The sequence below is a fragment of the Clupea harengus genome, chromosome 19, assembly GCF_900700415.2.
Source record: "Clupea harengus chromosome 19, Ch_v2.0.2, whole genome shotgun sequence".
NCBI classification, from domain to species: domain Eukaryota; kingdom Metazoa; phylum Chordata; class Actinopteri; order Clupeiformes; family Clupeidae; genus Clupea; species Clupea harengus.
The window spans coordinates 13,665,741-13,687,699 of record NC_045170.1 but is presented as its reverse complement, the minus strand read 5'-3'; the positions used below and the strand labels follow the sequence as shown (position 1 = coordinate 13,687,699).

The window sequence follows — 21,959 nt, the reverse complement described above, 5'->3', positions numbered from 1 at the left end:
CTATTCAGATGAAAATAACATAGCTTGTGAAAAGCATCTGCGGGAGAGGTCAAGACCTCTTATATGCTGCTGACAATGTTTGCAGCTATTATGTACAGATCATGTGACAATGTTTATGTGTCACCCAGAATCACAAATGTCAGATGTCAGATGCATAGAGGTGGTCAGAAATAAGTTATATTTTTAGGGCTGTCAGCGTTAACGCGTTAATCTATGCGATTAATGCGGCCGCGATTAAGCTCAGGGGGGCCCTAAACCAGAGCCTCTGCGTGAAGTTGCTGTTATTAACTTTGCTTGCTGTCAATTGTTTTTAGACTTTGTATTTGTTAATATCAGAAGTGGCTTAAATGTATCTCTTATTTGTGGTTGGAAGCGGTGTATTTTGTTACACGTCCTGACCAATGGTTTCATAATCCGTCCATGTGTGCGTGTCCATAGCAACAATAGACTACAACATGAAACAATATACATTTGCTGACCTAAATAAGATGCTATTTGTTTTTACTTGAGGTTATTTCAATAATTGACAATTTTAAGCTTGGCCTACCATGTTATGGGAGCGATGAGGGACAGGTTGGGCTTGAAAAGCCCCCCTTGTTCAAAGTGGGGAATGACAGAAAAAGTTTGAGAACCACTGTGGTAGTTGAAGATGGAGGGAGCTGAGGGATTGTTGGGCGGAAAGTCTCTGTTTAAGAGCCAAAATGACGGAACAATCGACAAAACTGAAGTTGTATGTAGCATTTGTCAAGCTGAATTTAGCTATCACAGAAGCAGCTCGTCTTTAAGTTATCACCTTAATGCAAAGCACATTAACGATCTTACGATTTACCGTCGAGGGGCACCATTGTGTTTAAAAAAAAAAATTAAAAATACAATTAAACAACAGTGTCTAAAATTCACGCTGTATGAAGCGATTACTCGTTAATTTATAAGATTTCGTTTTAAGAAGAAAAACAAACGTTTAATCGCGATTAATTCATTTCAAAATGTGCGATTAATTAGTTAATTTTTTTTAATCTATTGACAGCCCTATATATTTTATTAAGAATAGATCATTTAAAGCGGATCTATTGTGCTTTTCTGGCTTTCCTCTTTCCTTTAGTGTGTCAAATAGCTTTTTGTGCATATTAATGGTCTGCAAAGTTATAAAGCCCAAAGTGCACCCCAGAGGGAGTAACTCTCCCCCACAGAAACCCCCTTTCTCAGCTGCTTGAAACGCCTTGTTGGAATTCCAGCCTTTTCCTCTGATACATGATGACGCAATCTTGTAACACAACCCTTATTGCCCAATGACAATGCTATTGCCGACGGAGCTGCCCAATCAGAACACACTGGGCGCATGGGGGGGTTAATGTGTTCTGTTGTACAGCATATAAATCTATTCTAATAGACCCGAAAAATAAAATTATGAATGTTGAAAATGAGCATAAGAGGTCCCCTTTAAAAACATTTACCGGTATATACGGCTATAAAAATGTAGTCTTTTCAAGCCATGTAGGCCATGCTGCGCTACAAAACACAAATAAGTATGCATGTCAACAAAGTGGATACAAAACATCCATGGACGTATACATTACCCATGGTTAAACAGAGGGTGAAAGGCACTAAGTTTTTAATGAAACATGTATAGATGTCAGATAAGATAGCTCATCCATATGCCCTGATGGCTGATGAGTTTAGAAGCAGAGACTGCACTGTGATGAGCCACTGTAACAGTAGTCCTTCAGAAGCTGTACCGCTGAATAATTGAACAAGGTCACTTCCTTGATACCACAGTTAAGATGAACGAGCCATGGAGCGGTACAACTTGTCTGAGTAATATGATGCATCAGGGCCCATATACGTTCATTGTATTACGTTTTTCTAGAGCACATATCTAGTTAACAAGAGCAATGACCTGTTAGAGCACAGGTGCTATTTCAGAAGCTTCTGCGTGGAAAATGTTTCAGTTTTAGGGATAATTAACTTTTTTCCGCAATTTTATTGAATTTACTGAAATCAATAACCAGTACTAAGATGACACAGTTTCCATCAAGCAAGCTTTCAGTAGTGAGTACTAACATACTGTGAGTCAAACACCAACCTTCTCAACAATGATGAGGTCTCCAACTTGAATATCTGAACTTTTCACTTGGACTTTACCTGAAAATAAATATAAATACGTTAGCATTTAGCAAAAACAGATATGCACAACCAGAATTTTGTTACATGCACTCAAATGGAAGAAAAGTGAAAGAAAAGATCATTGCCTCTCATGGTGAGTTTGCTGTACAGCTGGGAGTTCATCTCTTTATCCCTCGTGTACCGTCGCACCTCGTCCCCCGCCTCCCTCATCATGGTTACTGCCATCACAAAGCCCTGCAGAATGATGAAAAATAGTACAAAAAGCTTTAGAGCCAAATAATCTTCCAACCTATTTTTAGTGTATGGTATAATGATGAAGGCTATTTTTAGTGTATGGTATACTGATGAAGGCATAGTTTTAGTGTATGGTATACTGATGAAGGCTATTTTTAGTGTATGGTATACTGATGAAGGCTATTTTGTGTGGTATACTGATGAAGGCATAGTTTTTGCTTTATTTCAGTAATATGGTTTGTGAGATCTAGACCCAAGCAATGAATGAGCATTAGAAGGCATAGTAAAGGGAAAGTTGCTACAGGGATGCAAAACACACGCACGCCCACACACAAACACAAAACACACACACACACGCGCACACACACACACACACACGTGCATACACACACACACACGTGCGCACACACACACACGCCATAATCCGCCTGAAGAAATAGGGGAGAAAGATAAGGAGAAATGAGTTCCATGATTACCAATGGGGCCCAGTAGGTGTACAAAAACCCAATCTTCAGAGACGGTACAAACTGAGAACAAGCCACCACCAGGAAGTACAGGTTGAGGAAGAATTTAAACTGCTGGTAGAGAACCTACAAAGAGAACAAAATGGAGCAAATGATTAACTGATTAACACTGGGACCGTATTAAACTGCTGCATGGATGCGGTCCTACCTTTCAAAGTGACAGATCTGTCAGATCTTTAGGGGTAAGTATCTAGCAGTTTACCCATCTCAGAAATATTGTTACAGCACAACAATACTAAACTCAAGCAACTCAAATACTGCATTACAAGACACACGGCAAGATCCCGTAAACAAAAGACTGTAAGCTTTCAACACAGAAAGTGAGAAAGAGACATTTTTTTCTGTTCATTGTGTTGCATTCACGTCCAAGTGAGAGTTTGAGAAAGTTAGAGTTTAAAAAAAGCATGACGGTTGATGAGAAAGTAAATTACAAAAATGTACTTCATCAATGATCTCTACCATGAGAGGCCTGTACGACCCAAGAGCGTGATGTCTACGGGGACAGCGACATGATTAAAGACGATGGAATCAATGACACTTCATAGTTAATGAACCGGGTGACCTTTTGGCAGATGCACACTGCAAAGCCAATGTGAGGCTGCTCAATAATTCAAGACGGAGGGGAGAAAACAGAGTGCCCGAGCTCAATATGGACAAGAATATTTCTCTCAAAAAGACAGAGTTAACATTATAGACGACCTATGCTAAAAGGTTATCCCCTTTTACAGGAGATGGGACAGTCTTGCTAATGTCACCTCAGAGGAGAATCGATGTCAAACTAAAAATAACCCGAGTCTTCTGGGAGATTAAAGTTTCACAAATATTTTCCCCAAATCATTCACTTACACTAATACAGGACAAAAACAAAAGAAAATGAAATCTACCTTGAATCATCACTTGGATGTTTAACTATCAAATGACATAACCTAGTAGCCAAACTGGTTCATTAACTTCCTAAATATAAATGTCAAAATGACGTATGATTACAAAAACAAACAAAAACAAAACAGCGTTAAAAACAGCATACACAAGTCAAAAGCTACACTCAGACAGCGTAGTTAGGCCCGAGCGGGGTAGCAGAGCCCAGCTTACCCCTGGCACGAAGGTGAAGAGGTTGTACTTCTGGTTCTTGATGGCGTTCTTCGGGTGTTTCTCCTCGCATTTCTCAGGGCAGCCGAGCCACACGGTGCGAGCCTTCAGCACCTTCTTCCGCCAGCAGAAGTGAAAGATGCAGTCGCAGCAGCTGAAATCAGAGGGGATGGAGGAGAGGCACTGAATCGACAGTCAAAGAATCAGTCAAAGAATTAACAGGCAGCTGGGAGGATGGATGGATTTGTGAATGAACCCTTCACATCAACACTACTGTGTGGCACCAACCAGGCTGATGTGACTGCAGCCATTGTGAGAGAGTTGACTCATCACACACTGACTGACTAGTGAGGAAGTGAACAGACAGGGAGCTACCCAACTACTTGTTGTACTGAGCATAACTCGGGGAGCGTAGACTGAAAAAGGCAAAGGGGGCGATTCTACCTAAACAAGAGTCACACACGTAACCACCCCTACTCTTTTCATAACTGGTGTCTTAGGCTCTTTTATGATCTTGAAGAAGCAACCTTAGTTTTGCCAGGAAATCTACCCTGCAAGTGTTGCCAAGACCACAACCATCAGTGCCTCAGTGGATAGCCAGTTTTGACCTACAGGATGGTGTGGTTGCTGGTATCAACAAAAACAATGAGGAATCAACTCTCATGGATATCTAGATATCATCAGCAGATGGAGTCAGCGCATCTTGAAAATAAAAAGTCGTTGAAAAGGCGTAAAAGGTGGGAGTAAAACATAAACACAAGAACAACAAAAATACTAATCTTCACAACACCATTTTAATGACGAACTTCACCAAGCAACATCACTCAACAACCGACTCCCTCAATGTCACTTACTCCTCAGGCCAGTGGCAGTCTCATCACCTGAAAGGTCACAGTGAACTACTGCTTCTTTCCTGCGACCATTCTGTTCTCTTTGTTTTTTCTGCAGTGATCATTTTGCCCTCTGTCTGCCAACAGAGGCACCGACCATGCCTCCCAGTAGTGTAAACGCTCGTGCCTATTGGTTAAGATAGCGTTAAAATAAATTGTTTAAACTCTCCAAAAAAAATAATCATGTTTGAGTTGTGCTGTCAGCCTGCTCTCTCTAGGTGCCAAAGCCATCGATTCATACAAGCGATTATTTACACAAATGAATGTTGTTTGAATAGAGGCCCCTTTTAAACAAGCAGAGTTACTCGGCATAAATTATTTGGGTTTCATAATCCGGCGACAAAGCACACAGAAAATTACTGGAAAGCATCAGACTGGTCAGCTGTGAAAAATCTGATTTGTTCATTAGGACAGAAATCAATATACAGTTTACCAGGGAAGATGCATTGCTGATAATCAAAAGGGCAAATCACACCATCCACTCGAGCCATATCCAAGTCTCGCAAAAGACATTCAGATTCATTTAACACACTACAATATGTAGACACAGACCCAATTAGCATGCTATGCGTAGGTAATGTGTGTGTCCAAAACCTACTGAACGCATCATTAGTTGAGATCGGGTGGTGTTTGCCCTCGGTGTCTGCTGGAGCGCAGTGAGAAGCGTGACCAAAAAAAAAAAACATGACCTTAGCCCCACTGTGTGCCATTTCATGCACAGCTACTGGTGCGTTAGAAAACCACATAGAGGGCCTGGCAATCACACACATATATGCAAACACAGCCACACACGCATGTTAACGCGAGCTCATAAACATAGACTTTTACATTTCAAATGTAATTTCCAGCTAATCAAATAAGCACAGCCAAACTCTGCAATGAATTTGATCTCTAACCTGAATTTCACTTGATCATTCTTAACCCTACTATGCCACAACCTCAAAAGCTGATGTATTCATAACAGATCTACCCATATCATATGCAGACATTTACCCAGAACAAATACCGACATCAAATCCACATTATCCTAAAATAGCAGTCTCTCCACTGCAGCTATTTAGGACTAGTTAGAAATGTGTTCAAACGTTTTTAGTATCAAACATTTGTGCTGCATCATGTATGGACTACATTTTGCTGTGGTAGAAGTAATAAGGTTAAAAGATTAAAAAAAAAAAAAAAAATATGATTAAAACACAATATGTTCAATAATCAAAGAACAGTGGTTGATATGCTACTACATAATACAAAAATAGTGCACTACAATACTGTACCGGTTCCCCCCAAACCCATGAAATGAGGTTATAGCTATTGATTATAGGGGGGTCCAGGCTCTGGGCTCTGTAGAGCGCCTTGAGACAATTGCATTGTTATGGCGCTATATAAATCAAATTGAATTTAATTGAATTCTTTTTTTGTACAAGTTCAGAGTGTCTGGCTTCAGAAAGAGTCAGGTTCCCCATTTGACACTGACCCGCCTAAGTCAAAGCAGAACTTTACTTAACAGACCAGGCAGGAGAAATGTCTCTGTCCACAGACAGGGCAATGAGGGTGTAGAGTTTCCTCCTCCTTACCTCCCACAGAGGACCTTCCAGCCCCCACACAGGAACCAGCCCAGGCCTCGCCGCCTCTGGCTGAGGCGTGCGCGGGGCAGCGTGTGATAGTCGCTCTCCTCGTTCTCAAAGCCTTCTTCAGACATCATCAGGGGCATCTCGTCCAGATTTGAGGTCTCGTCTTCTGCCTGGTACCTGGGGATGGAGACATGAAGTGAAATGAGGGAAGGGCAAACGATTTTAGGTTTTGTCTGAAAATAGGCTACAGATGATCATGCGAATCAAAACCAAACGCCTTTGAACCAAGTTTAAGGCGGTAGGCCTACGTCACCAGCAGTTCCAAATTCCAACAAGCACACTAAAAGCACACTAAAATGCACAAGCATACTAAAAGCTAAAAACATCAACATTTCTAGTAAAGTTTCATTCTAGTAAAATAAAATTTAAAAGCATACATTTTAACAAGCATTTTTATTTCCAAACGGGGGTCACCGAAGGTCCCTCGGAACACTCTGTTCTTGTGCATGCATGTCAGTGGCCTATCAGCTCTCTCGGAGGCTAGCACTGTGACATACCGAGACAAGTGCTGTCCCCTGAAGGATATCAGTTACGCCTCGCACCATAGACAGGCGACGGGCAAATTCATCCTTCTCCCGCCGCTCTAAGACCCTGGATATTTCAGTTCGGGGAGGTTTTGGATGTCAGCAATTAGAGCCTGAATTGCCTCAATAGAGATGTTTGCCCTTTTTCTTCCCCAAGACCTATTTCTGAGTCTGACAGGCCATCAGATACTTTAATTGGGCACAAATATTTCTCACACTAACTACTGAGCACATTCTAATGATCTATTAGGCTATATCAATATCTCACAAGGTTCGAGTCATTAAAAATAGTCACATATTGCATTTAAATCAAACAATTAGCCTGGGTCTAATACAATGAAGAAAAACTGACATATTATGGAAGATATCAGTTTAGATTAGTTTAAATAGAAATAACAAAAGGTCAAATAACACTGATGTTCACTGATAGATATAAGAAATGATGATAAGGTACAAATTCCTGAACAGCAGTCCAGGATAGTTTGTACACACTGCCCTAATCCGATTAACTTCCTATCTTATTCCGTTACATGCATTCAATAAATGTTCAATAGCTGTCTCTAGGCTAATACTAGACAACACACCTGACTGGGTTTTCAATCCATAGAACAAATCATCGTTGTCATCATCATCATCATCATCTTCTTCTTCATCATCATCATTTTACAGATCAAACTTAAATAGTTCACAAACAATCTTGTGTTTTCATTCACCCAGACGTAACAATGATGTAACGTTACCGCCACCATTTCTATACTTGTTCATGTGAAAGCTTTTGTCCAACAGGTCTGCATACTTCCACACATTCTAAACAAGAACAAGAGAAATGGAAATTCATTTCTCAGCAGTGTGCAAAACAAAGAAATCATCTGAGCTATTGTTTCAGTTGCACATTCTCTACAAATTCACAACCCTTTAACATTCTGGAAGAAGCACTGTCAGACTACGTCAACTGACCTATATAGGCTAGAAATGGCACTTCACATGAAAGTGATGACCAGTTGAATAGTTGTGATCAGCAGGCGGTGAGTGAGTCATTGACTTGTCATGTGCTTCCTACTTTCTAACTACCTCAGAACCGTTACTAATACCAGCCATCTGTAACGTCTGACTTATCCAATGTCAGTTTAATGCACACAATTATACTTGAGGCCAATTACGTGAACAAGGAGAGCGTGTGTGGGTGGGAAATATTTTGGCACAGAATGTTTACGGTCTTTGTCTTCTGAAAAGCATGGGGAAGCAGTTAATATCGATAAGCAGCCAGGCTAGTCCCACGGCCGAGTCCTCTCCAAAACATCGAGACGTGATGCTACAGCACCGCCAACATCATGTGACAGCAGTGTCGTCTCGCTAAGTTACACCAAACAACCAGCTTGTCAGCGATTCGAAATCAGTGGACTGCTCATTTTAACAAACTCAACTCGGGGTCTCGTAGTCCAGGCCTTATGTCGCTTGCTGAACAGTTGATAAGGTTTGTCTCACATTAGTAACACTTGGTAAGGTTTGTCTCACATTAGTAAACCTAGGTTAGCTAAAGAGCTGAAGTTAAACAAACGTCAGCTAGCTGGCTACGAAACCTAACACAGGATCCTCAATTCAAACGTCGTTTCACAAAACAAGGAAGAGTCGTTAACACTTATAACTCAAAACTGTTAGAAATAAATATGACATAATGGAAAATACAAAAATCCCGTACCTAGCAGCTCTGCCAGCATTGTAATACGCAATTTTCTTCGAGTTTTTCCGCACTGGGTTTAACGGGATGCTGTCAGCCATGTTGGCTGCAATGTGTATGGAATGACGTCAGGGCATGTCCCACAGAAGTGACGTTTCACTCGGGTTCGCCTTTACTTCACAGACTCTTATGTAGTTTCTCTCTGTTTCATGTTATTACTAGAGACTTTTAGAAGGTATTGCCAACACTCCCAATGTTGAGCAGCAGATAGGCATCTTGGCCATTTTTAGAGGTCACAGGATATGAGAGATTTCACAAGTCAGCCTACTTTATCTAGAAATCATGTCATAATCCAGATCAAGAAGATCGTTAATTCGATCTGAACCACCGTGTTTTTTCGTTGTAGGCCTAATAGGCTAGAACTAAGCTAGGCCTACTGATGATGTCAGTTGTGAAGATCACTGGGCTATAGCATTGAAATTGCCCTGTTAGAGGGTCAGAAAAAGTTAAGTTTTCCCCCTTGGGGTCTTAGGAAGAACACTGAAGGGGTGTATGATTGTTGGCTATAATCATAATGATTAATTTCCTCCATTAACAACTCGCTCCCACTTTAAGAAGCATTTCACTTTTGTGATTTTCATTTCATTGCTTTGGTGAAATCCTCAGCCAATTAAATGACTATCTGTGGTCCATAAAAGACAAAATATACATATTTACAAAGGTTCAAGTGTGACATGGTTTAGCAAACTAATTATTTGCCAAATCAAATGTTTCTCACTTTATTTAGTTTGCTTTTATTTAAGGAAAATCGTGCAAACTATTGCAACAATCAACTTCGAGTCAATGAATCAACAAAGCAAATTCACTGTATAAATAGTGTGCTTGTGAGTGCAAACTGCAGAGCACGACTCTGCCAACTTCAAATCTTCACACTTTCCATTGAAATGAAAACACAAATCTGCCATTTCTAAGATATGAGTGAAAAGCAAAGACCTGTACCATGAATAGTTCCTGTGCGTTCTGGCCATATTGCTATCAGACAAGTAGGCCTATGTAGGCTATGGAAAAAAGTTTCACTCTTAAGTAGACAGGAGACTCTTGTATGTGTGTGAGATACATTTTAATCAAATAAAAATGCCACATAATCTTTTTGTTGACAAGAATGTTTGAGACAAACATAAAGTTAGCTTTCCCTTTTTTTCATTTGAATTTGTTGTTTCCATTTGCATGGCTCAGTGAACATCCAATGTGTACAAAAAATGGTATTGTTAAAATGATTGTACAGTCCTTATCCCTTACATACAGTGGATACCAAAAGATTGATATTTCCTACATGGAAATGCTCCCCTACAAACCAGTCTCTAAAATACATGAGGTAGTGCATCAACACTTGCTTTTCTGTTATAGCTCATCTCATGACTTCTTCATAAGGAGAGAAATACAACGGCATGATTTATGCTTAAACATGTGCATTTGTAACAGTTGCATGAAGTAGATTAACACAAGCACAAACAGTAAAAAAAAAAAAGAAAACACTTGGAAGTGTACAACCCCAAAATCAGAACACACAGCAATGTCGACTTTTTAGTAATGCTCTAAGTGTAACATTTAAGAATGTACTAAGGCGACATTCTGGAAATAATAATTAAAAAACAAAGTTAACTTAAATTTAAATCCAAGACAGTTGAAATTTAAAATAATCCTATTAAACAGGGCAATTACTGAAAAGCAAATTATAAAACCTTACCATACCAACATTTTTTATTTTGATTGCTTCAACAGTAATGAACCTCAATCACCAACAGCTTTTCAAACTGATTCATAATTCCCTTCACATTTCATCACCACTCACTTCAGTCTAATTGATACAATTTTCTTTGCTATTGTCTATAAGCATAGAGAAGTGCTGGCTGACTGAACTGTCACTGTTCTTTTTCCCAAAGTTGGTCATTGGGGGACTGTGTCCTGAATTCACCCTGTCCAAGCCCATAGACACGCCATGGTGGTTGGGAGCACCTCCATTGTGAATGACAGAAATCTCATTGCTCTTCATAGCCACGCTGTTGGTGATAGCTGCCGCATAGTGGTTCCAGAAGCCTGGGTCCACGCTCATGGCTCTCGCGGCCATGTCCTTCTGAAAACCCTCTGTTAACTTGAGAGCATCTGAACCCAGCACGGCTACGGAGTTCTCCATAGACACGTGTCGTCCTCGCCGGGCAGGCATGTTATTCCACATGTGGGTGCCCATGTGCACCTGATAACCAAAATAAATATTCAGAAAACTCTAGAAAAATACATTCTTGCACATAACATACATGTTCTGTCAAAGTTAATATCCTAAATTCAAGAGGTTCATATAAATATGTCATATTAAGGTGATCTGGTGAGGTAAGCTCCTCACAGTCACGTAGAGGTACTACAGTAGCACAGCTATGCTATGCAATGCTATGCTATATCACATACCTTGAGATTCCCTTTTGTGGTAAAAGCTCGGCCACAGACAGAGCAGCCGAACGGCTTCTCTCCGGTGTGTGTCCGCTCATGAATCTGCAATGCACTCGCTGACGAAAAGGTTTTCACACACATCGTGCAAATGTGCTGTTTTGGGGTGCGGTGGGGCTGAGGGGCTCCGAGGAGAGATGAGATCTCAAGTTTGGCCACGGAGGGTGTGAACACCTGGGCCTGGGGGCCACTGTGCATGTTGGGTTCTTCTCTCCCACTGGGCAATGGCCTGTTGGTCCCAGATAGCGCCATTTTGCTCTGTGTTGTGTCATTTGATGGACTGATAGAACCATGGATTATTCCTAAACAAAATAGATATCAAATGACACAAAGGATTCTTACTGGTAAGTAAACAACTTGTGCCAGGCACATCATCGGCATAATCACTTTTATTAGCTGAATAATATATACTTTTGTCAGGTTGGGGAAGATACAATTTGTAAAGCAGTCATCTCTCTTAAACAGTCAGTGTTGCATTAGCTCCATTATTTTCAAGTACAAAAGTAACAGAGGTTGTGCATGTAGCTCTGACAAATATGCAGCCACTATAAAACTGCAGGTGGGCAATAATTTGAAAATACTACAAGAAAAGTGTGATTCTAAATTGAGTCTTACCAAGCTCCTTGCTTGAACAAAGCATGTAATCTAGATTCTCCTCTTTCACAGTAGTTATCGCATTTTCAGCCGTACTGTTGGCTGTATCATTCTCAGTTGCCAGATAGGGTGAATGACTTCTATTTGTGATAGAAGTTCTCAGTAGAGGTTTGTTGCTGTCTTCTGTGTTAGTGTCATTGTGAAGTGGAGATAAAGAAAGATGTGTGGAATCCAAGGATTCAGGTGCTTCAGTTCCCTGCAGACAATGTTTCTCTGTGTCATCCAAGGTTGAGAAATTGTTTGTCAGGTAGCCAGGATCCACGGATCCTTTTTCCAGCACTGCAGCCTGACATGAAAGATCAGCCTTGGCTGTTGTATCAGTCGCTGTCTTTTGCATTTTCATCTCAGAGAGGCTTGACATTATATGCCCCAGAAAGCCAGAGGAGGAGTTTACATGTATATCAAGACTTCCACCCTCGCTGTTTTCATCCTCTACCTCAATGGAGTCATAATCTTGGCCATCCTCATCATAATTATTCATGCTGTCAAAGCTGTTCTCATCCAAAGAAAGATCTGTATCCATTTCTTGGAGGGCATCTGTTGGGGGCACATTAGGTATATGCCCCACCATGTGCAAGCGTATATGCTGCTGCAGTACAACAGCATTTGTGAACTTTTTCTGGCATATTGGACAGGAATGCTGGACCCAGAGAGGAGGTTTGGCACGGTGGACCCCGAAGTGGGTCTTCAGGTTTCCTTTGGTGGAGAATGCTCGACCACACACTTTACACTTGAACGGTCTCTCGCCTGTGTGAATGCGGTAGTGCATCTTCAGAGCGCTGTGACAGCTGAGTACCCTGTGGCATATCACACACTCATTGGATTCCGTCGTGTTTTTATCTATGTTTTCCACCATCTGCTGCAGTTTGGAGGTCTCTGAGGTTTCCATGGGACCCATATCCAGTTGAGGTTTGCTGTATGTCTGATCTGAGTTGTAGGATTGTGAAGAAGACTTAGGTGAAGTGGATTGGATGGAGAAAGATTCCAGAGACACTATAGTCATGCCAGCATTTGAAATATGTGTTGGGAGATCATTCTGAGAGGTAAATCTTTCCCCTGCCCCAGTCAAGTAGCATGAGGAAACCTCTCCTACCTGACTACATGGTGTGGACACCGTATCCCCAGGTTTCCTGGGCTCAACAGGATTAGGAGACAAAGACGTACATTCACTTGGGGCACTGCAGGCTTTTGGAGGAGATCCTGCTGAGGAAGCATTACTCAGAGAATCAGTGGACCTTTCCGTACCATTAAAAGTTGGGGGCAGATGGAGACCAGCAGAAGCTTGGCCAGATGATATTAAAGGTTTACTGTCCAGCCATGTGGTTACTGCTTTGTCTGGAAGAAAAGACATCCCATAAGGAATCCCGGTGCTCGTGGGTATGTTGTCCAAGTACTCGGGCACAGGGTAAGGGTTCATCTGAACATTCGGGTATTTCTCTTTGTGCCTCTGAAAGTGGACTTTTAGGTTTCCCTTGGTTGAAAAGCGGTTGCCACATATGTTGCATTTGAAAGGCCTCTCCCCTGTGTGGGAGCGCAGGTGGATCTGCAGAGCACTGTCGCTGCCAAACACCTTGGCACAGAACCTACACCGGTGCTTGAAGAAAGAGTCATCTGAGCTTGGCTTGCTATCGAATATAGAGACATTAGAGAGCTTGCCTTTTCGCTGCTTCATAAGAGCACTCAGGGGATCCAGTGCATTGGTTGTGGCCATTATGCTAGCCAAGGGGTTGGGGAAAATAATGCCTCCAGGTGGGCTTGGAGGGAGCAGTGGAAGACTGGACGACTTATAACTATTCTGGACATTGTTTGGTTCCACAGAGTGCACACCTGCAGAGCTGTTTGGCTGATTTCCAGTGACGGGTGTCGTGCTACCACTGTATGGGGGCATTGCAGATGAGGCCATACTTAGAACAGAGGACAAGTGGTTAGAACTGGGCAATGAGACCATGGATCTGATGGCAGATTGTCCAGAGTTAGGATGTAAAGACAGTGATGAAGCAACTGCCTCCACCCCAGACACTTGTCCATTTACAGTGGGGGGCAGCAGTCCCAGGAGGGGGAATACAGGCTGGGTGAGCACTGCCTGCAACTGGTGAGGACCAGATGCTGAGGACAATCCTTTACAGGTCAGATTCCGTGCCACCTGCATAGGCTCCTTGTTTAACATGGCCACTTGATTGCGGATCTGTTCGATTAGCTGCAGCTGTTGGATCTGCTGCTGCTGCAGGTCCAACAAGCGATCCAAAATCATAGGGAGTGGGGCAGCACCCTCCCCTCCACTGAGACTCTCGGAGTGGACACTCTGGGAGAACTGGGCCACAGCCACGCTGGTGCTTTGCAGGATCTCCAGAGTTACATTGGAGCTGGGAATGCCGCAGCGTGCCATGTTGGACGGTGACTGAACTAGAGCACCGGCCACCTTGGTTACTGACAAATATGGAGACTTCTGTGTTTCTGGGTACATTTGAGGTTCTGATTCCAGAACCACACCCATGTGGTCCTCAGCCTTTCCATTAGCGCTCTGCACAGGGTCCACTGAGCTCTGCTGGGCCTGTTCAGTCCATTTTGGTTCCATGTTGTTTGACTGATTGGTGAAGCTGACTGAAATCTGTGGTGGGGGTTCCAAGGACACAGGTGTTTCCATGTCCTCTTGCATGACGAGGGTAGCAGACTCTCCTGTGACTGTTACGCAATGCTCAAACAGGTGCGGCCAAGCAGGTAACTCCACTGAGGAACTCTCAGAGGCGTGTGTCCTTTCGCCTCCACTGTAGTTCTCTCTGTTCTCTTGATCCGATCCTCTCAAGAGGCCTGTGAGAGGGGAATAAATGAGGGAGAGTGTGAATAGAGATCCCTTGTGATATCAGGTTTCACTCTACTTTCAATGCATGGATGAACACTGCCTAAAAATCAATCACCCCAATTTTCCAATCACTGAGACAGAGTTACTGTATTCGTTCACATTTTACACTCAGCTAATTACTTTAACTGCACAATCCATCAAATGGAGTGAGGAGCTGCAGAGAGTGCTACCTGATCGCGGTACATCAACACCCACTCTTTGTTTGCTTCAGTTCAATTCCCCTAGCGCAATCAAATATCCTGATTTAATTAACACTAATTTAATGAAATGTAGTCCTTGACTTCTGTGATGGTCTTCCACAGCCCATTATTGTATCCTATAAATCTTATAGGTATGCTTTTAATTTCCATTTGGTAAAGTAAGAGAGATTTATAGAATATCTGCATACAGTTTTACAATAATTGTAATTGTCAAAAATGCTGGGTAATAAAATTACTAAAATAAACAAAATATTATTCAATAAGACTGTGTCTGTCAAAGTCTCTAATACCAAAACGGTGTGTGGCCCCTCTTACAGTTTGCAAATTCTAAGGACAAGTCAGTGTCTTAAATGTAGTTCTAACATTAATGGCTTAGTCTTTACCATAAGAGCATAATCATCTCTGATAAAAATGTCAAAATCCTGTGTTGATACTTCATATAAGGTCATGTTGGTGCTTACAAGATTCGAGAAGAACCAGCATCATGTGATTCATACAAAGAGATCATATTGATGTTCAGTGGCCATCCAAATTATTGGTCTTTTTAATATTAATCATCCTCAATACATCATTTAAAAACTCTTTAGTAAGTTTTTTTACATGAAAAAAAAGAAGAAATAAAAGGAGACTGGAGGAAAATAAATATCATCTGAACCATATTATGTCGTCATAAGATAAGCCAGCGATCCAAATGCTAAATCATGGCCCAAATCATAACTTCATGATAAACCACTTATTTTTCACTTATGGTCCTCTCACAATTAAAAAAGCCACAGCTCTTGAGAATGACTGCGGGTGGTCCCGAGAATGTAAACAAGAAAGGCGAGATCACAATTATAAAAAAGCAAAGTCAGAGAGAGAGAGAAAGAGGAAGTGACAGAAAGAGAGAGAGAAACAGTCCAAGAATATTTCACCAGGTAGACATAAGCCAGGTGGAAAGCTGGCACCTATATAGAGTAATATACCAGATCACACGACACAGCAAGTAACAAAACACTAGCAAGGGAAAGCCACCGATATCACTTGATCCACTTTGCTCATTACTCTGAAAATCCTTATTCGAATCACAACACACAGCCTCTCTCTTAACAAGGATTTGCCAAAGGGACAACAGAGTTCAGTGGCTCTGGGCCACTATACCTTCACTGACTGTGGACTTGACACTTATTGCAGGCCTAAGAAACTGCGTCAATAGAACAGGCTACCATCAGCAAACAGATTGCATTTCTGACTCGTATGAGAATTTGTAAGGAAATTAATTTAAGTTCATGAAAATGTAGTGTTACTACCATAAAACATATTTTTGGTTGGTGGATAATGTGCCCCATGTAAACTAGTACCTCCAGAAAAATACTGATGAGTCCTGGCACCTGACCAATGTGGGTTTATACTGAAAGTTATAATCTCACGTTTTAAGTAACTGAATAACTGTTGATGTTAGTGATTTAAGTTTTTGAAAGATAACTTGACATTGACTTCAGATGAAAAAACAATGAATAATAGTATGCTACTTTCACAGTCACTGGTCCATGAATGATAGGAAAAAAATAAATATTTACTGAATAACATCAGAAAAAGTTGAGTTCAGTATTCATATCATAAAGAGATAAATGTAACAATGTATCATCAGAGTGATAAAGTGTCATTCAGTTACTACAATATATATGATATTTTTGTTAAGGTTCAGTGACTGAAATGAATACTCTTGGAGAGGGCTCACAAAACACACAATCTTAAAATCAATTGTGTTATCCAAAAGGCTCAAAGAATTTAGTTTGAAATAAAAGAAAGAAGAAAACTCTACTGGGTCTGTACTGAATACTCCTGAGGTTTTCAAGGTGAAAGAAGCCGGTGAATTCAAAACAACTCAAGTGTAAGAAATGGAATGTGGTGAAGTAAACAAACATATTTCCATAACAAAGAGTGCGTATTTTAGTCTGTGGATAATGCCACATTTTAAAGCTTTAAGTGATTTTTCTGTCGCCGAGTGACTGTCACTGAGTGTAGCTGTAATGTTCTGCGCTAAAAAATGCCGGCTTTTATATTGCTGACCTTTATAGACTGCTCTGCAGCAGTTACTACTTTCTGTAGTCATACTGAAATGGTCACTTTTTATCTGATGAACAACCGGTCATAGCTTTTAAACAGCACACACACAGGGAGTTTAACAGCTGTATAAAACCAAGTATAAGACCAAAACCAAAGGAAGAAACGAGGAAACCTCTGAGGTAAACATTAAAAACTTAACCAAAGGTGAAAAAGTGCCTTCAGTGTTGATGAAGCTGCAATGCATTGAGATTATTGTCACTCTGAGCGACCTTCAGTAACTAATTATACAATTTCAAAGTCCTTATTATGATGAAAATGAAACGTTATCTTCAGCTCTCGACCAGATCAAATACCTGCGCAGGCGCTGAATTAAATTATTTTCAGCAGGAAAGAGGTTTAAAGTATCTTGAAAGTCTAATCGTGCAGACTGATTGCATACCTTCATCTGAGGAAACTGGAGTGAGCGCTGTCTTTTCCGACGTAAGGTGCTGCGGCTTCGCTTGCTTTCGGCGTGACATGCTGTTGGTTTTCTGCGCTGGAGCGCTGCTCTCCGTGGATGCATCGACATCAGGCGAGCGCTCTCCGCAACAGAGTGTAGGGTCAGTGAATATCGGATATTAGCGAGACGTTGATGCCATTGTGCAGATTGCGCATGTCGGGATAATAATGGCAGACGATAATGAATTACTATTCGTGCCGATCGCTGAGGGCGTGGCAGAGTGCCAACAAATAGTCTGTGCGTCCACGGGTATGGAAATCCGGCATGGACTTGGTGATAGGCTTCGCGTCCTTGCTCAGTGCGCTCTGGTCACACAGTAGGTCTAGACGAGAGAGTACTTGGGATGAGACTTTCTTTGAGCCACCTTTTGTCCTTTTTATCCGTTAATAACTGTCCCATGTCATACACAGAATACACATATATAATTTGTATAACCAAAAGCGATTTTATGTGGATATTATTGAACGCCTGTATTTGTGGAGGACTGCATTCTTTTCCGTCTCCATATTTTTTTACTTTGTCGTATTTCTTTACTTAGCTTTCTTAACATGTAAACTCATACAAAAAGCGATGTAGAGAAGAACTCTATGTAATATGTATTTACCAGCGCCAAAGAACGTTGTCAGCTGGCTTATAAAAATCAGCATTCATGGAAGGCACATGGAAGGTTGAATGTCTTTATGGCACACACTCAAAGCAGCCTTCAACAGCGTTCTTGTTTGTCGCATCACCCTGTGTGTGATGGAGCTGAAGGGTACCTAAACACTAGGATTATACTAGAAGTGTACAACTATGTGGCCATACCACTAAACATTGTAAATCTCCGAAACAGAAAACCTTAGCTGAGAATCCTGGACTGTTGGACTGAAAACAACTGCACACTTGTGGATTGGCCCTTGAAAAATATTCACTGGGATTTACCACTCAAGAACTCCTGACTCAGTCATTACAGCCCAGACCACAGTCCACTACTCCATGTTCAAATCAAGTTCACAAGTGTTTTGCTCTTGATTGGCCGTAGTTAGAGGCGCAAGTTATAAGGAAACTATCTTAGGATGTGCTGACATTTCTTCCTGAATTGTGACTGAAATGTATGTTTAACTTAACAACTAACTAAGGATTTCAGGATATCTTGTAAGAATACTCTTGCACAAACCTCAGTAGGTCATGTTATTTTACTTTCTATGTAAGAGTTAACTGAAAGACATTCCAAGTTTAAAGCTGTTTGCGTGTCCAATGTTTCCTGTGTGGAAGGTACATGATCCCGTGTCCTCTGACAAGAAAGTAAAAAATATGTAACCAGGACACCAAAACAGGGACCAAACAGCATAACGCTGAAATCTGTCTTTGGCCATCTAATACGTATCCTTTCTGTCCCTCATCTGCTTTCATTATATAAGACCAAATGTAAAGAACAGTAAGCCTTTATGTCCAGTGTGACCTTTTCCTGTGGGAGTGTGGGAGACAAGATACTGATCCAGGACACACTGCACAGAAGCAGAAACGCACTGGGAAGGACACAGGGCTATATCAGCAGGTACATTCACAGAGTAACTACATACAGTGCTTTGCATAAGTATTCACCCCCTTGGATGTTTTTCCCTTTTATTGCTTTTATAAATCAATCATGGTCAATATAAGTTGGCTTTTTTGACAAAAAAAACACAAAAAAGCCCTCTTCAATGTCAAAGTGAAAACAGATTTCTACACAGTAATGTCAATTAAACAAAATGATGTAATGTAAAATAAGTGATTGCATAAGTATTCACCCTCTTTAAAGTGACTGACCTAATTCAACAGAGGTCCAGCCAATTGGTGCTAGAAGTCTCACAATTAGTGAAATGGTGATCAGTGTGCAGTGAATGTGTCTCAAGTGATTGTAGTATAGCGACACCTGTGTCTGGAAGGTCCATTCACTGGTCAGTATTCAGTAATCAGTATTCCTACCTACCGTTACACCATGAAGACTAAAGAACACTCAGAGAAACTCAGATAAAAGGTTATTGAAAAGTATAAGTCAGGGGAAGGATACAAAAAAATGTCCAAGGCACTAAACATCCCCTGGAAATCTGTTAAATCCATCCTCAAGAAATGGAAGGAATATGGCACATGTGTAAATCTGCCTAGAGCAGGCCGTCCACAAAAACTGAGTGACCGTGAAAGAAGGAGACTAGTGAGAGAGGCCAACAAGACACCTATGACTACTCTGAAGCAGTTACAAGCTTCAGCAGCTGAGATGGGAGAGACTCTGCATACAACAACTTTTGCCCGGGTTCTTCACCAATCAAAGCTTTATGGAAGAGAGCTACTGTTGAAAAAAAGCTCCACTTTGGTCTCATCAGACCACAGAACCTTCTTCCACTTGACCATGGAGTCTCCCACATGCCTTTTGGCGATACATAGGATTTAGGATACATATTATGTGTATGGATGATAATCCGGCCCAGACACAAAGTAGAAATTCTGGCTAAGTGAATGCCGCCTACACAGAACTCAGTGATCATGTTTACATCTTCATCCTTTTTTCACTGAACAAGACTGCCCATGTGACAGCACCCTCTGCTATGGATTTAACTACGGACAATCAACTATTTTTGTTTTTTCACTGCTTGTAAACAATGATCTCCCGTTGACCAGGATACTGTAGGTAGCACCAAGTGTCTTTTTTTTGACAAGATGTGACCAACCATCAAATTCCAGAGGTGTAATATCATGAGGCATAAATACCACCACACACAAAAGAGTGGAGATTAGCAATCATTTAGACACACATTTTATATCTGCCTTTTACACTCATATAATCAAACAGATATGGTTATGGTAATACAGTGGTAATTCGTAGTGTGGGTTGTTCTAATGAGTTCATCATCTTGGCAGTAGAATTGGTTTGAATATCCCCCTGATCAGTGGGATAATTTACCACAGTCTGACAGTGCTTTAAGCAGCTTATGCACATGAAAATATCACTGACAGACTATTTGGCATCAGCTAATTTTGGCTTTCCCCTATGAGGTTTTATGTAAGCCAATTTGAGATTGTCTTTTGTAAAAGTGCTCCTCAAATATAGCTGAATGAAGATTATTCAGCTGGAGTACATTATGAATGATTACAGCTGTGTGTCCTGAACCTATAGACAGGATTCAGTAAGGGTAGTGATGAAATGACATAAACAGCAGTGTGTGCTGCTGTAGAGCTCTGTGTTGAGAGCACTGGCTTAAGGAAGTTTGAACGGCCAATTCAGGTGACATCGTCTGTAATGGCTTTTTGATGTTCCTTGTAAATCTCAAAACCATGCATTTACAGAAGTGGCAGCATTCTTATTTTAGATTTTTAATTTTTTTTATTTTAGTAAGCCTGGAGATGGGAAACAATAATAATAATAAAACAAAAAAAAGAATCAACCCTCCGTACTCCAGAGGTCCTCCACATTTGGTGAGAGTGCCATTTTAAAGAGCCCAAACAAACATTACAGGAGAGACCCCAAGCTCTTTCAGCATTCTAAATAGAAAGAGGTCTCTCGGGGGTGTAAAACATAGCCCTGGGAAAGCTCAGCTTAATATTGGGCCTGCATTTAATTTTTTCCCCTCCTTAACAACTCTAGCTTGTGTTTGAAACAGAAATCATCCACTAGTACCTTTGAGCGGACGGGGACAAAGCTGGGCCTTCGCTATACATCTGCGAGGTTTTGAAAACAAAGCTTTGTTTGTGTGCCTCAATCACTTTTGCTCATGAAAGCGAACACTTGCTTGGAAAAAAAAAAAACTCTTTTCTCAAGGAATCATTCTAAACCAACATCCTGGTATAAATTTGCAACAAGCAATACAGGGGTGATTGTGTGTGGGGGGGATGTTATGCGGGATGCATACCAATGAGGCCTTCTCCAAAGTCCCTCTGCTTACATGGCTCAGTGGCTATGATGTTTAATACATCAACAAAAGGCAGCTTTAACACATTTGGTCTATCCCGAGAAGCGATTGAGTCTTTATGTAAATAGTTATATACAGTATTTCATTGTAAACTTAATGCCAGCCATCAAATTACTTTTTCCTAAATGTACGGAAGAGGGTTCGGGGGGTGGGAGGAGGGGGGGTGATAAGAACCCCCCACACAGACACACTTAGACACCTCCTCACTCTCACACTCCTGAAAGATTTATTTTCTTATTTTGTCCCATTCACTGCAGACGTCGTTTTTTCCATCCTCCTTCTTTTTTTTTTTTTTGAAACGAGGGAGACTAAAGTTACAAGCGTGTGGCATTTTGAAGGGGGGGGAGGAATGAAACTGGAAGCTGGGTATTATGGATAAAGGCAGTCTGGGAAAATGGGAAGTTGGCAGGAGTGCCAAGTCACCAGCGAGACCCTGGGCCCACTCCCCTCTACACCAGGTGTCCGCTCGCTCAATTCAAACGATACTATTCTTCATAGACAGCGGTCGAGTATTAAAGCCACCCCCCCACCCCCCCCACCCCGCCCCCTCAAGTAAAATCATTTGCAATTGAATACAG

General features: G+C 41.3%; 2 protein-coding genes across 2 annotated transcripts in view; both read right to left on the bottom strand.

Annotated features, from left to right (window-relative positions):
* Window positions 1-8,854, bottom strand: part of atp9b (ATPase phospholipid transporting 9B) — a 33,373-nt gene extending 24,519 nt beyond the window's left edge. Inside the window, exons 1-6 of the mRNA XM_031585774.2 lie at window positions 8,713-8,854; window positions 6,433-6,606; window positions 3,975-4,125; window positions 2,835-2,948; window positions 2,250-2,358; window positions 2,084-2,142 (exon numbers count right to left, since the gene is read on the bottom strand). Coding sequence (XP_031441634.1) covers window positions 2,084-2,142; window positions 2,250-2,358; window positions 2,835-2,948; window positions 3,975-4,125; window positions 6,433-6,606; window positions 8,713-8,792 — 687 coding nt within the window. The 5' untranslated portion in view covers window positions 8,793-8,854. The remainder of the gene's footprint in view (window positions 1-2,083; window positions 2,143-2,249; window positions 2,359-2,834; window positions 2,949-3,974; window positions 4,126-6,432; window positions 6,607-8,712) is intronic.
* A 938-nt stretch (window positions 8,855-9,792) lies between these two features.
* On the bottom strand, window positions 9,793-18,019 carry sall3b (spalt-like transcription factor 3b). Its single transcript, XM_031586463.1, has 4 exons — window positions 17,396-18,019; window positions 11,809-14,655; window positions 11,155-11,495; window positions 9,793-10,945 (listed from the first exon to the last, which is right to left on the bottom strand). Exons 1-4 carry the CDS (start codon window positions 17,472-17,474, stop codon window positions 10,550-10,552), a joined length of 3,663 nt encoding a protein of 1,220 aa, XP_031442323.1. The 5' UTR covers window positions 17,475-18,019; the 3' UTR covers window positions 9,793-10,549.
* Window positions 18,020-21,959: the final 3,940 nt, after the last annotated feature.

Bases quoted from the DNA above. Each gene is read 5' to 3' on its own strand.
- sall3b (XM_031586463.1), bottom strand. From the start codon at position 17,474: ATGTCACGCCGAAAGCAAGCGAAGCCGCAGCACCTTACGTCGGAAAAG. The intron at 14,656-17,395 runs GTATGCAATCAG...CCCCTCTCACAG, and splicing joins TCCAGTTTCCTCAGATGAAG to GCCTCTTGAGAGGATCGGAT. The intron at 10,946-11,154 runs GTATGTGATATA...TTTGGTTATCAG, and splicing joins CCACAAAAGGGAATCTCAAG to GTGCACATGGGCACCCACAT.